This window comes from Molothrus aeneus, chromosome 2 (genome assembly GCF_037042795.1).
Source record: "Molothrus aeneus isolate 106 chromosome 2, BPBGC_Maene_1.0, whole genome shotgun sequence".
Lineage (NCBI taxonomy): Eukaryota > Metazoa > Chordata > Aves > Passeriformes > Icteridae > Molothrus > Molothrus aeneus.
Genome location: NC_089647.1, coordinates 92,356,246 through 92,371,114, shown reverse-complemented (window position 1 = coordinate 92,371,114; position 14,869 = coordinate 92,356,246). Strand labels below are relative to the sequence as shown.

At 43.1% G+C, this 14,869-nt stretch overlaps 1 protein-coding gene across 1 annotated transcript in view; it reads right to left on the bottom strand.

Moving 5' to 3' along the window:
* Positions 1 to 8,059, bottom strand: part of CARS2 (cysteinyl-tRNA synthetase 2, mitochondrial) — a 35,216-nt gene extending 27,157 nt beyond the window's left edge. Inside the window, exons 1-4 of the mRNA XM_066545322.1 lie at positions 7,848 to 8,059; positions 7,224 to 7,274; positions 2,977 to 3,094; positions 337 to 408 (exon numbers count right to left, since the gene is read on the bottom strand). Of these exons, the coding sequence (XP_066401419.1) occupies positions 337 to 408; positions 2,977 to 3,094; positions 7,224 to 7,274; positions 7,848 to 8,059 (453 nt within the window). The remainder of the gene's footprint in view (positions 1 to 336; positions 409 to 2,976; positions 3,095 to 7,223; positions 7,275 to 7,847) is intronic.
* Positions 8,060 to 14,869: the final 6,810 nt, after the last annotated feature.

Below are 14,869 nucleotides of genomic sequence, written 5' to 3'. Positions count from 1 at the left end.
GTCACTTGAAATCAATGAAAGAAGATTTCATGTTTCCTGTGCTTTCAATCAGGCTGTTTCTGCATTATAGTAGTATCTGTGAATCAAGGATCTACTGAATATGGAAAAAAACTGTTACAAAGTTTCATTTGTTCATTCCAAAGCTCAGGATTGCTTCTCCCCACATCTCCTTACTCAAAAGGTGTGCAAAATCATTCCAGAAGAATGAAAAGTAAATCAGCACTCAGTTTCCAAGCAACAAATTTATTTTTTCAGATCAAACTCTCAAAACCAGATTCTTTACCAAAATAATTTCTTAGAAAATACTCTTAAATTTAGAATCTTGAGTGTTTGTACCTTTAAGGCAGCCATATCTTGTTTAAAGTCTTCTTCATAAATACGAGCAAGAGCTACTGGCGATATATTCATCTGAAAAAAAGAGAAGCAGATTGGCAAATCATAACTCAGACTAATGATATAAAATATGGCAATCTTTTCTCAGATAGCTAATAGCTAATTGGAAGACTTAGAGAGGCCCCAAGGTAGAGTCAGAAAGGCTCATTAATCTAACATTGACAGAGAGGAGATATAAATTATAAATAACTTAGAAGTAGTATTTCATTTATGCTTCTTAATTTACAAAATATTAATATATCTCTTTTAAGAGAAAGCAACCAAAGACTAAAATAATAAACTCCTTCCCTCTCTTATTATTTTCCTCTTGAGAGGGTCTTTCATTTCCAGTGACAAAATATACTACCATACACAGGACATAAAAACCATTCAACTTACTGACAGGAAACACCAATACCACCTATGTGTCAGAAAGACAGATCAGAGACTTGCAGGATGAGACAAGATATTCATTTTCAGTGATTAAGAAAAATAAGCTATTTCAGCAGATCATGGGTACTCATAGATCTCAATACTGAAAGCCAGTTCCACGCTTCGCCAAGTCCAGCATTTCTCAAGCACCTTCTCTACATTTCTCATTCATGGGACATGAACAGGTTCCTCTTGCAGAGGGGATGAGAAAATGCAACCCAAAAGGAAAGGAACTTGCACCTGGTAAGGTACTTGTTCTCAAATACTCAGAAGAGACCAGGGATTGAAAGATGCATGACAGCAGAACCTGCCCTAGCAAGCAAAAGCATGGTATCAAAGTGTTTCAAATGCATGCTTTTACATCTTCTCTGAGAACAAACTACTGGGGAGAAGACAACATACTGTCAGTCTCCACCTTGCAGGTAACTGAATCATTAACAGTATCAATCTCATTTCATCACTTCCAATTCACTACTAGAGCATCTCTATGGGTTCTGATTTTGAGAGAGCAGGTGGGTACCACTGTTTGTACAAACTCCTGGACAAAGCAGGTTCTGGTGAAGACAATGTTCATGCAGCAATGAAATGAGGACAATGCTCAGCACCAAAAAACAAAGACAAGCTTCTGCCTACAGATCAGTGACTGGATTCACCTCTCTAGACAGCTTAGCTGCTGCTTTGATCAAGAAAGAAACAAAGGTGCCTCCAGAAAGGAGATGGTGAATTTCCTCCCATGTTCAACACACAAAGAGACTCATCTCTCTCTCAAAGGGCCACTGATGGTATACAGCACGTTCATCATCAACTAGTACCCAACTCTGAGGTTTCCTCAAGATGAACCCCACCAGGGAATGATGAACAAGCTCAGACATGTTGATTTACCACTGTAATGCTTCAGGTTCCAACAACAAAAGCAGGCTACTGAGGTAGAGACCCTGGCCATCCAAAACAAATGGTTGAGCAAACACTTCAAAAGGTCAGAAAAAAAAAAAAGCCAAGAAAAGATGACTTCATAGAACCAAAGAATGTAGTAAAGCAACACATCTTTCAAGAACATGTTATTTCCCCCTCCTCAAACACAAAATCTCTAAGATGTTCTGACAATAAGGAAAAAATTTAAAATGCAAACATGGATTTAATACGCCTGAATTTTGGAGGGGGGGGTTCTTTGTTTTAGAATTGTTTACTGCCTTAGAAAACTGCAAGTAAATGGACTAAGGGAACAGACATATTTCTGCTAGTATTCATTTGAATGCAGGGGCCTATATTTAACTGAGAAAGTAACTGTTTACTTAAAGATAAGTAAAAGGAACAGCTGTCAAATTCTCTGGCTCCAAGAAACTATCTTAAAGCTTGCAACTGCAATTCAATCCCACACATTCACTTATGATCCCAAAGACATGAGTTACAGATTCTAAAATCAAATTAAACAAAAGGACTCAAAATGCAGAATAAAAACACAGAATACACTCAGTGCTTCAGGATTCAAAAAGTGTTTTTAAAACCATTTAAAAAAAGTTATTTAAATAATCATTCACCAAGCTAATCTGGTAAAAAAGGTCATATTAAAAATTCTGCCAAGAACCACTTACAGCCCCAGTCTTATCAAGACTTACCTGTACACACAATGTTAACTTTCCTGTGGGTGACAAATTCAGCCAGGCCTGGTGAACCTTTCCAAGGTGCTGACATTGCAGCTAGATGGTGCTCGGCACCTTCCAGGAACTGCCCTCTGCCCCACGTGGCAGTGCTGTACCTACAGTGCTGCCTTGCACGATCACGGCACACAACACTTCTCCAGAACTGACCCAGAGCCCTTCTGGCTGCTAAGCTTTGGGATAATTTCACTGTGCTGAGGGCTTTTGTTCCCTTCCAGCCTCTCAGGCAGGGGGAGAGGGCAGGAAAATCCCAGCTGTGGGTGCTGTAAGGCAGCTTCCTCTCTGCCTCTCCCCATCACACAGCTCTGTACCCATTTACCCCCCAGCTCTCGACACTCAGCCCTCCTCACTCCCAGACCCATCACAGCCACACTAGGGGACCAGAAATCTCAACATGAATTACCTACTAATTAAAACAAACATAACTAAAGAACCCCAAACCCAGGTTAATTTTCCTATATAAGCAGCTTAGAAAATACCAAAAGGTTAGTCAAAGACTGCAGCACACACCTACCTCATTGGCTCTTTTTATTATCTTGTCATCTATGTCTGTGATCCCCATCACCATGATAACTTCAATTCCAAAAAACCTTGTCATTATTCTTCGAATTATATCAAACCTAACATAGGAGCTGGAAGAGAAAGAAACACGAGCTTTTGAACATGCAGTAGTAAGAATAAACTAAAACAAAAATAACCAACAGCCACAGGGACAATCTAATTAATCCCAACACTTGCAACGAGAAGATCTTCAGTACATAAGGTGTTTTTCCAAAACCAGTTGCTACCTGCACAAAAGTCAAGCAAATTTCTCTTGAACTGGCCTACCCTCTTCTGGCATTAGTGACACATTACATCAGATTTTCTGAGTGTTTTCTTTTGTTGCATCTCTTTATTCAAAGGGTATCACAAGCTACAGGAGCTAGGAGACTCTTTCAAAGCCAACAGGACAAAATGAGACACAGAGATCAGATGTTCTTGAAATACATCCCTTAGGCTTAGTATATCCTAACAGGTTTTCAAAAGTCATGCAGCAAAAGAACAGGGAGAAATAAAGCAGGATTCAAATTAACTTTTCTTAGGGTTGAGTAACAACAGATACCATCCACCAATAAAGTATTTCATTCATACACCACCACAGATCTTTTCTGATAGCAAAGAGTAGATGCTCTATAGCTTATTCTGTTTTATTTACACTTGAGAATAAAAGTTATTCTGAAAATTATTCAGGGCTTTTACCACAAAGCAGAGTATTTAATGCTGATAGATTGATGGATATACAAGCTCTGGAGGGCTGCTGCAGCTCCTTCTGCTCACAGACTCTCCATTTCTAATTCTCAAAACACACTTTGACTGATTTAAACTAAATTACCAGGTGGGATAGTAGAAGGTGACTAAAATTTCTGTGTCTGCCCTGCAAGATGATGAGAATCCTCAGTCTTTCTGGGCTGTTTTCTCCAAAGCCAGCAAGGAGGTTCACAGACCTACAGGTTCCAATTTCATTCACAGCATCACACAAACTGCAACTCCCATGGCTGTCAGAACAAAGAAGTGTAAGCAACTCCAGAAATGGATTTGCACCCTTCCCTGCAAGTGCCAGGTAGCACTAAGGTACTGATTTAGGGATGCAGAATATCTCAATGAAGAAAAATACTTTTAGTTGTTGTTTGTGCTGTGTCCATGCTGAAAAAAAGACTTTTTGAAAGCCTTGCTGCCAGGGAGATAGTTTTTAATGAATAGCAGCTCACTGGGAGTAAGGCTGATCTAATGTGGTGACACGATTCCATAAGAATATTAAATTGGCCTTTGGATCCTGTTCAGAGGAACAACGCCAGCATCAAAAGCTTGATATTAGATTTAACAGCCCTGCAGTCACTGTTCCCAGAGCAGGCACAAATTTCACACTGTTCCCTGTCCTCTCATCTTCCAACTGAATTAATGGAAGAAACTCTGCAAGAACAAGAGCAGAATTCCTGATACCACAGGGTCTTTACCACTTCAGCACTGATAAAAAAAACCCAGCCAAAACAGACAGTCAAGATCAGGGGGTGGTAGAGCACGTGCAAGAGAAATCTCTCATGGCTGGTTTTACTCTTACTTCAAAGCATTCAGCCAGGAACCTGGATGCCAACCAGGCTGCAGGTCAAACCAGTACAATCAAGGTCAGACCCAGAACTGGGGGGAAAAAAATATTATTATTTGCCTGTCTTACTTTTTTCTCTATATAGAATGGGTGTTGGATGTCATATGGAGGCAGACAGAGCATCTGTTTTTAGGACTGGATACACAACATACTAGAGAATGTTAAATTATTTAGAGAAAAAGATCTCCTTGTGGAATGGAAACAGGACAGAAGAAAAATAATGCCATTATTTCCAAATTCTCTTCAAGGATCTCAAACTCATTTCCATGATCCATTTCTGCTTTATTACCTGCTCCATTTGTTGTGTTTGGCACATGTAAGACAGAGGGGAAAAAAGGGAATTCTAGTAAGAAAAGAACATGTGGCAGAAGTACATCAAAATGAGGGTATTTAACAAGAGCAGCAGAGTAGCAACAGCCACCACTCCATCTGGCTTTTTGCTATTGCCCAGGGCCTCTCCTGGCCCCCAACAGCAGAACACATTTCAGCTGTTCTATGGTTGGACCTGGCTACTGCGGAAAAAAAGATACCATTTTTAAAAATAAATAAACAAATAGAACCAAGAGTGCTCCACCATCCTGAACAAATCAGCTGAGCAACAGAATGTCAACACTGACATGTGTAAGACCAGAGATACTGGAAAGGAACAGCCAAGTCCTCCCACGCTGGAGGGTTTAACTGATGAGAAAAGAGAGCAAAAGGTCTTCAGTGCAGACACCTTGTCAGGCAACAGGAACAACAAGTGAAGGTGGTTAAAGAGGTGCTAAAACAGAGAATTATACCTGGTGTATCTGCATGATACACCAAAGGCAATATTCAGCACTAACCATCCTTTCTTAAATTAGCACGTGAAGAGGTCAGACCCGGGTGAGGAAGATGTATGGCAAACCTCCACAGTGGGAAAGCCTGAAATTGCTAGTTTAGACATGGGTAAGAAAAGATAGGTAAAAAACCAGCAAGTGTAAGCAAGGCCTTTCTACTCCCTCTTTTAATCAAGGAAGTTGAGGGCAAGAGACCACTGAAAAAACAGACATTTAAAAGCCACAGAGAGCTGCAAGACCAATGGGTTAAACTCTCCACCTCTATAAAACATTGTGGTCTAGATCAACTATACCCCTTAGGACAGAAGCATCTCTGCAATTCCCTTCCCTATTACACCATGTCAGGGAAGACAGGCCCTACCACACTAGAGAACCTCAACTGAGGGATAAAGACAAGAAACTTATAACCATCTTTTTTACACAGTTACTTTCAAGTAATGATTTTAAATTGTGATTATTTCAAGGTAAACTGTAACATAGCCCATATCACAAAGAGCTGTAGATTTAAATACACCAATTACTAAGACTTTCCTGAAAATACTAAGTACAAACAACAAGTCCAAGATATTGTGTTCTTGATTTTTAGGTCACAAGTAAAAAGCTAGGTCAGTTTTCTGCTGAGACTTGACAAAAGCAAGGAGGAAAAAGACACCACAACATATACACAACAGTACAGCAGCATTAACATTAGCACTGACAACAGTACTTTCATATAACTGGTATTTTAAGTCTTCCTTTTTACAGAACAAAGCAGCAGTTGTGCAGTTACTGCGATGGCTCAGTTCAACATGAGCAAGATTCAACACAAGTTTCTGAATGAAGTTGAGACAGGATGAGAAGCTGTGAAATCCCTTACATTGAATGGGAATTATTCAGTTACTGAAATGCACAATATCTGATCTTCATACAGATGGCAATTATCTGATAAACCCCTGCTCTTCCAAAGAGCACAACACAACCTGCTCTTTAAGAACCTTAAGAGCAGCTTTAACTACTGCTGCAACTCTCCTCAGTTTCACAGGAACAGCAGACACCCTGCATGTCTACTCATCAGGCACGTTGTTTTGAAACAAGTACCAGCAACTTCTTCTGGTGTATTTAAAGTACTTTTTCAAAGTTACTTATAATGAAGCTAGGTTATTGTTTTAACAATCCTAATGAACTACAGAGAAAAATGTGCTGCTCTGGATTGGTTTTTTATTTTTAAACACAGTAAGCCACTACAGTGTTATTCTGCAAAAAGGCCTTTAAGCTATCTGGACTTTCTGAGATTTACGATGCGATGTGTTCATCTATGAACCTTGAAAGCACTTTTCTATTAGCCAGCCCTGCATGGCTTTTCCTTGGTGCAAACACAATGCCTGACCTAACCTGAGGTGAAACTATCTTTTCACACAGCTGAGAGGCTCCAGGATCACAACTCCTCCACATGAGAGGTCACACTATGCTGATACGATTTGTAACAACTCACCCTACCCAAACAAACCGCACACATTCCTAATGCTTCTTCCCAAGACACAGACACACATTGTCTCTGCCTTAGCCAGGCAGCAGAACCAACAGCCCCTTTATGGACTACTCCAGCACAAGAGGAAAAATACATAACAAACAGACTTTTGCCCTTTGCACAGCACAGGAGGTGGAGGGCTGGGCCTCGTGTCACCGGTCACAGCTCTGTCACCAGGACACACACTGCAGCCTGGGGATGTCCGGCACTGTATCCCTGGCACCCCTGGCGTGGGATGTCCAGTGCTGTGTATGCGCCTGGATGCCCCCACGGAGCCATCCATGACTCACCAGGCATGCCCGAGGTGTGCATGGTCATACACCGTTGGCCCACAGCTGTACCTGCAGAGAGGGGAGGCAAACAGAATCACAGAATTGTTACGGTTGGAAGATCACCCAGTCCAAACCCCTGTCAAGGCAGGGTCACCTACAGCAGGTGACACAGGAATGTGTCCAGGTAGGTTTTGAATGTCTCCACAGAGGGAGTCTCCATGAGCCACCTGGACAGCCTGAGTGCTCTCCCACCCTCAACATAAAGAAGTTCTTTCCCATGTTGAGGTGAAACTTCTTGTGTTTTAGTTTATGGCCACGACTCCTCGTCCTGCTACTAGGCAATGCCAAAAGGAGCCTCGTACGATCCTCTTGACACCCATCTTCGAGATATTTATATGTATTGCTGAGATCCCCTCTCAGTCTTCACTCCCCTAAACTGAACAGGCCCAGCTCCTGCAGTCTCTCCTCGCAAGAGAGACGCTTCGGTCCTTTAATCACTTTTGTGACCCTTCTCTAGACCTTTATCCAGCAGCTCCATGTCTTTCGTGTACTGGAGCCCAGAACGGGACACAGGAGCTGTTTCCGGACACAAACCGCTCCTGTCACCCCCGCCCGCCTGCCCGCCGCGCCGCAAGGCGCTACCAGGTCGCCACTCCTTCCGTGGCCAGCACGAGCGGCTCCTTGCTCCGGCTCCGGCTGTTGTAAGCCACGATCCCGCTGCTGCACCCCGCCGGAGGCGCCCACTGCCGCCGCCGCGCAGCGCCCGAACACCGCCGCGCTCCCGCCTGCCCCTGGCCGGCACCGGGGCCGAGCCCGCACCGCCGGGCGGCCGCCGCCGCCGCCCCGCGCAGCATGGCCCGCAGGCTGCCCGGCCGCGGGCGGGGAGCGGGCACAACCCGCCGCCAGAGCCGCGCCGCCCGTACGGGACCCGCGGCGGAGCGAGGCCGGGGCCGCCGGGGCGCAGGAAGGGGCGGGGCCTGCGGCGGGGCGGGGCCTGCGGGCGGGGCCGGGCCGGGCCGGGCGCCACCGCCTCCCGCCGGGGCAGCGCCGCTCCCGGTCCGCTGCGGCCGCTCCCGGCGCGGTCTGTGGAGCGGGGCTTGGGCCGGCAGGGCCCCACTGGCACGGCGCGTACCCAGCCTTGTGCTTTGGTATAACCCCAGCGTGGCTTCTTCCTAGCGAGGTTTTTGAGGGAGATGTTCGTAGGAAATGTGTGACTAATTCAGCATAATGGTCTCCACTGTGTCGAGTCAATTCGGTCACTTTAGGGAATGAATCTCTTTTTGCATTGCCTTTCAGGTCAGAGAACGGCTGGCAGCCTGTTAGCTCCTGAAAATAAAACATGGTGTGACAGTCCCAAGCTGGACTTAATAAATCAGAGTCTTAGAAAACACTTAAAGCACCCCCCTGACTCCCACGTACTTGTATAAAGTGTTACCTGACCTAGACGTTTTCAAAAATGACAGCAAGTGCTGCCGAGTACTTGGGAGGTACCCTAAAGGCTGACTGTCAAGGTCTGCTTTCTCACTGGGGATTTTTTTTTCTTTCTTTCAGAGCATATCGAGGAAATGGAGCTTAACCGGCTGCAGTACCTTGAACCACAGCTACTCAACTAGAATGAATAACAGTGTAATGGAACAGACATAAGGGTACCAAAAGTATTTTTGAATACGCACCTTGTTTCCAAAAGTGAATATGAACAGATACCAAGGAAACAAGTGAGAATTCCACAAGCTTATAACCACAAAGATGATCAGAGGGGTGGAACAGGTATCCTATGAAGACAAACTGAGAGAGTTGGGGTTGTTCAGCCTGGAGAAAGCTCCAGGGAGACCTTACAGCACCTTCCAGTACCTAAAGAGGACTTACAAAAAAAAGGGGAGAGCGACTCTTTACTTGTACAGATAGTGACAGGACAAGGGGGGGAACAGTTTTGAACTCAGAGAGGAGAGATTTAGATAGATGTCAGGAAGAAATTCTTTACTCATAGGGTAGGGAGGTTTTGGAACAGTTTGCTCAGAGAAGCTGTGGATGCCTGATCCCTGGAAGTGTTCAAGGCCAGGTTGGATGGGGTTCTGAGCAACCTGGTCTAAGTGACAGGTGTCTCTGCTCAGAGGGGTTGAAACTGGATTATCTTTAAGGTCTTTTCTAACCTAAGCCTCTCTACGAGTCTGTGAATATTTTCCCAGATATTTTTCCAGCTCCCAACCAAATGGCATCCTTAACTGAATATCTTGTGATTTTTTTTTTTTTGCCTCACCCCCCCAGGTTTTTGTACCCATCCTCACAGATTGCTGTACCATTAATTTCCCCATTCTCTGTGAATCCACATCAATCCCAGGCTTTGCCAAAGAGCACTGCAGGTCTAGTGCCCTCTTTAGGAAGCACCCTCTTGGCATGTGTTGAACTCAAGGCCTGTGAGCTCCAATTATGGCCACCCTTGCTCTTGTACAAGGAGAGTGAGTGAACTGCCAGTGTGTTGTCTGTCCTGCTCCTGACTGTCTTTCACACAATCTTCTACGCAGGCTGTTCAGGGAGAGCCTTTTCAGGTCTCTCAGACCACTGTGTTACCTGCTAAGGCACCTTGCTGGTTTTGGGAGGAAGGCAATACTGAACACACACAGCTTTTCTGGACTGGATGCTGCAGGTCTGCCTGTGGTGAGCTGCCTCACAGAAGTGTTTGTATTGTTTCCTCTTCTATGTGCCAGGGATGACTTTAATAGATTTTTCTCGTAAGTAATAAGATCATTTAAAATTATTGCTTTTACATAATACTTGATGTCTGTCTACACCTTACCTAATTTTAGAGCATATCAGATATAAAGCCCTACCAGTGGCAAATGTTTCCTTTTTCTTTTAATAGGTACTTTCCGTAGAATTTGTCATTTAACAATCTTAACATTTTGATCAAATAAGATACCTATTTTATGGGCTTGTTAATTTAAGACTACCTAGGATGAAATTCAGAATACCATCCAATAACCTTTGTAAATGTTTGCTTTGTATGTTTCTCAGGAAGCTTCACAAGCCAATTATTTCAGCTTCCATAATGAGCTGGTTTTGATGTCTTGCTGTTCAACACACATCTAGTTAAGACTTGTCATTAACTCTGTTGTCTTCTTTGTTCTGTATGGTTCTAAGCACTTTGTCAGAGTTCAAATCAATACTAAGTAACAATGGATGTTTTTTAGGCTTAATTCCAGGTTTAGCTACCATGGATGAAACTGCCAACAGATCAGAAGAATGCAAGAGCCTTTTCTTTCCCATTGGTTTCAGAAGGCTTAGTGTCTGTGCTAGCCAGACTGGCTTTTAGCATTTAGTCCCAAAACCTCTATGTCCTGCTGTAAAATGTTATTTTCTGATGGTGGGAAAAGCCACAGTTATTAAATGCCTGAAATAAACAGCTAACATCATTCATGCTTGAGATTTAATGCAAAAGAATACATCCAGTAGAATGGTGGAAAGTGTTCTTCAAACACCAAAGTACAAAAAGAACCTAATTTCAAATGAAAGCAAAACTAATCCTGGTGGATAAAAAACATAAATTATTCATGTTAAAAATACCAGCATTCTCAGAATTAATTGGTTTGTGGCTCTAAGCATACCTCCACTTTATGCCACCTGTACCTCTACCCTTACTCCTGCTCTGGGACATGTGTAAGGACACAACAGTCATCTACCAGAAAGGCAGAACAGCAGCAAAAGGCTTTATGCCATCAGGAGACCTTTGCATCCACCTGGAGTAGAAGATGCCTTTGGAGGTTGCGAGCAGTTGGAGCCAAGGTACACAAGATCAGTGCCAGGCCTGCGCCTGCTGTACTCCTGTTACTTCAGCACTTGCTGAATAGCCAGGAGGAAATGTGATCTGCAGAGCAGTGCAGCTCTTAGTCACACTCCCACTGCAGCATGTCTGCCTGAGCTTCAGGTAAACTGTTGTTTCAAGGGGACACACATGTATTTCATATCGTCAGCTCATGTTCTCATGTTTTTCTTAAGAGTCATCAAGGCTAAAACTTCCTTTAAATGAAAAACTGAAACTCAGAGGTGAAGGGGTGACTCCTGTGTTTTCTGTTCCTTTATCTGAGTATGTAAGACAGCAATGTTTCCCCTCCATCCTTGATCAAAAAAGTCTGTTACAAGCACAGCTGTGTGTGCTGTCCAACAGCAGCGCTGGCAACATTTCTGTGGTGAGCAGGGAGGATCTTTGGGGATTTTGGCTCACCTGGCTTCTGTATTTTCCAGTTTCCAGTCCCAGGAATACCTATAAGATTTGCCCCCAGAGGTAAGATCCCACAGCATGCTTTGTATCATACATGAATAAAGCTAAAAACCAATTTTCCCTTTCCATGTATTATTAGTAGACACATGCTTTGTAATTTTTTACAGTTTCCCCCTATTGCTAAAGGTGCTGTATTTTATCTTCTAAAAATTCAGCCACACCATCTTAGAATTGTTGACAGAGGAAAAAGATTGCATTTGCTGTGTTAGCAAGAGCATGTTTCCAGTATCTGTGGCCCTTCTCATCAAGTTCTAGTTCAGAAACCTGGCAAGGAAGCCAAATCTGAGAAAATACAGGGGCAAAGGTTATAAAGACAGATTACAAACCAAAAGCAAAGATGAGCTAAATGCACTGCAGTGGACTGAATTTCTGCTGGTGCTCTGCAGTAATCTGTAATTACAGACACATTTTGACTTAACTTTTATAGTCTTTTTATTTTTAGAAAATCTAGGTGCTTATTAGTTTGTTTTAGAATCTTGTTTGATTTTTAAAAGGAGAGTAAAAATTGCCTGAATCTTATCACAAATGCTTGGCTCAGAAATATTGTAAATGTTGAGTGGCCATTCCACCAAATATTCACAAGAGTATGTTTTATAAAAGAGAAATCATCTTGAGGAAATCTATTTGAAAAGAGTAATTCTGGGGACAGGGCATAACACTGAAAAAGAAAATTCATTAGTGGCAGACATATATAACCAATTAAACTTTCTTGCTCTTACCAGAAGTCTATTAGCTCTTAGCACAACCTGCTGCTGTTCAGAAAACCTACTCACCAACTGCTCTGACATACATTGCCTGTTTTTCATTGGAAGTGTTTGGGTCCTGCACCACAGCTGACCACAAGTCTGAGGGTTGGTAAGAATTCAGTCAGGGTTCAGACTGGTGTCTTTGTCAGTGTTTTCCAACTGCTGAGGTATATCTCTCTTGAATTCACTAAAAGAATGCGAATCCCATGGAATATGTTGCCCTTGATCTGTGTTCATTCCATTGACACTCTGGGACAACTCAGATGTATTTGCTTTGGCCTTCTACTGCAATGCACATTTACTTGTTCCAGTCAAAATTTTTGCTGACCTTTAATGTCAGTGTAATGCCATTTAAGCTCACTATGCTTTAGAAGTGCAACAGGTGCAAGAAAAAGAAGGCAGTAGCCAGGAAACAGGTGTGAGAAGAGGCAGTGAGTGCAACTGCCTTGGGGCAAGCAGAGAAGGAGATGTGAAATATCTGATTAAAAAGGGAGAAATTTAGAACAGCAGGCCAATGTCAGGTAGACATTTGGAAAGTTCATTAAGTTCTTGAGCCTTTACTGGGAAGCAGCAAAAGGACAAACACAACTAGATTTGTTTTCCAGATTTTAGAATCTAGTCATCCAACATTATTTGGTGACATGAACAGGTATTTCTGGCCTAAATATCTGTAAACAGTATATACTGGCCAGGGCAAATGTGTATTGCATGAGAGGGTGAGCCATGACTCTGCTGGTCTTCGTACTTGCAAACCTCAGCTCTGCTCATCTTGCATGTTAATTGTTTGTACTTTTGTTTCAAAACTTACAACCACAAGCAAAATTAACAGGCTTGTAAAATTCTATTACCATCATCCACGTAAGCATGAATTTAGCTTCATAAAGAATAAACAGACAAACAAGCAAGGAAAAAACCCTCCAAGCATATGTAACTATAGAAGAGGGATTAAGCTATTAAATGGTGCGGAAACAGCAATTCATTAGCAGGAAAAAACCCATCTAATTCATCTGTACTATAAAGTATAATGACAAATGATCAGAAGACACTATCTTTTCTAATAAACAGAGACACAGCTGCAATGATTACATAGTATTTCATACAGCAGTATTCAGCTAAGGCAGAGAAGGAGAAAGAAGGCAGCCAGAATACCAGCTCTGCAGTACGTGCATTTGTGGAACGTTTGGAGGTTTGGGATTTTATGTTCCTCGTATCAAGTATTCTGAACTTTGTGCTGATTAGCTGGGATTACCATAATGACTGGAACGACTATAATTACTAAAAATTTATATTATATGAAGTATATTTTGCGTATACACACATGGTGTGTATATGACACAGCAGTTGTGCAAGCTGTTGATCTGGTAGTAAGTTCCCTTGATTCCTATTGCTGTGAATTTAGAGCTGTAGTAAGGCAACAGCTTCAAGAAACTTCTGAAGACCTCAGACTGGGGTTCTAAATAGGAAAGATTTCTTATAAACTGAGCAAAGGGGCTTGGGAGCCAAAGGAGGAGAGATACATACTTTTATCCTCTAGACAAATATAGGAAATAGGAAGAAAATTAAGTGCAGGAGTCTCTTCCTTCTTTGATACATGACATTCATTTCTACTTGTAAACCCTTCTCCACAGTAAGAAATGGGCCCCTAATATTAAAAGAACATCTGAAACTCTATTCAAAATCTCCCATCTCTCACCTATTGTAGTTCAGAGGCAAGAGGCCAAAATAAGAAGAAAACAAAGAAGGAAGAAAAGCAGAGATGGGCAGTGGGCATCAGCTCCACACCTTCTTAAACTTTCCACTCTATGGAATATTAATCCCAATATTTCCGGGTGGGACATGCCTGGGCTCCTCTGACCCTTGCTGCAGGACCAAAGGCGGCAGCTGTGGTGTTTCACCCCAGAGATACCTTTGGCTGGCTGGATGCTGCAGCTGGGCACTCAGAACAAATCCAGGCACAGTAGAAACTCAGTTTACCTCTGGTGGAAAAGGTTCAGGCGACGGTGAAGAGAAAAAGGAGAGGACTCTGCCGTAGAGTTTTAATCCAGAGTTTTATTCCAGGATGACAGACCTCTGAATCTTGTAACAGCTCCCAACAGAATCCAGACCACATGGTCCCGTCTCCTTTTGAGCCCGGGGACAGGGAGAGGGGAAGGGACAGGTGAGGCACCAACCAGGTGTGAGGAGGGGAAGGCTCAAGGGGTAAAGACACTTGGACAGGCCAATGAGCCCGGACCTGAGGGGCATCTTTTGAACTTCTGCCAACCACACCAGGACCCTGCTGGAATGTTAAGATTGATGGACAGCTCTTAGCGGGAGGGGAAAGGAGAGGTTGGCACACCTGGGGGGTTGGGATAGGTGAAGCAGGAAATGGCGTCACACTGCAACACCACTCTAGAGATGTACTCACACACCTGATTTTATCCTTCCCTCCCCCCCACTCAGCTTCCTAAAACAATGGCTGACCTGCTGCTGGGCTTAGAGGGGGGTGCAGAGAATTGAGATTTCTGGGTACAGGTATATATTTGATTACAGCACTATACAGAGCACTGAGCATTATCTTTAAGAGCTGTAAAAGAAGACCTTCGAAGAGGTCCAAATGCATTCTCAGGGGAGCTCAGTCCCTTCCTGTCCCAAGGACTTGT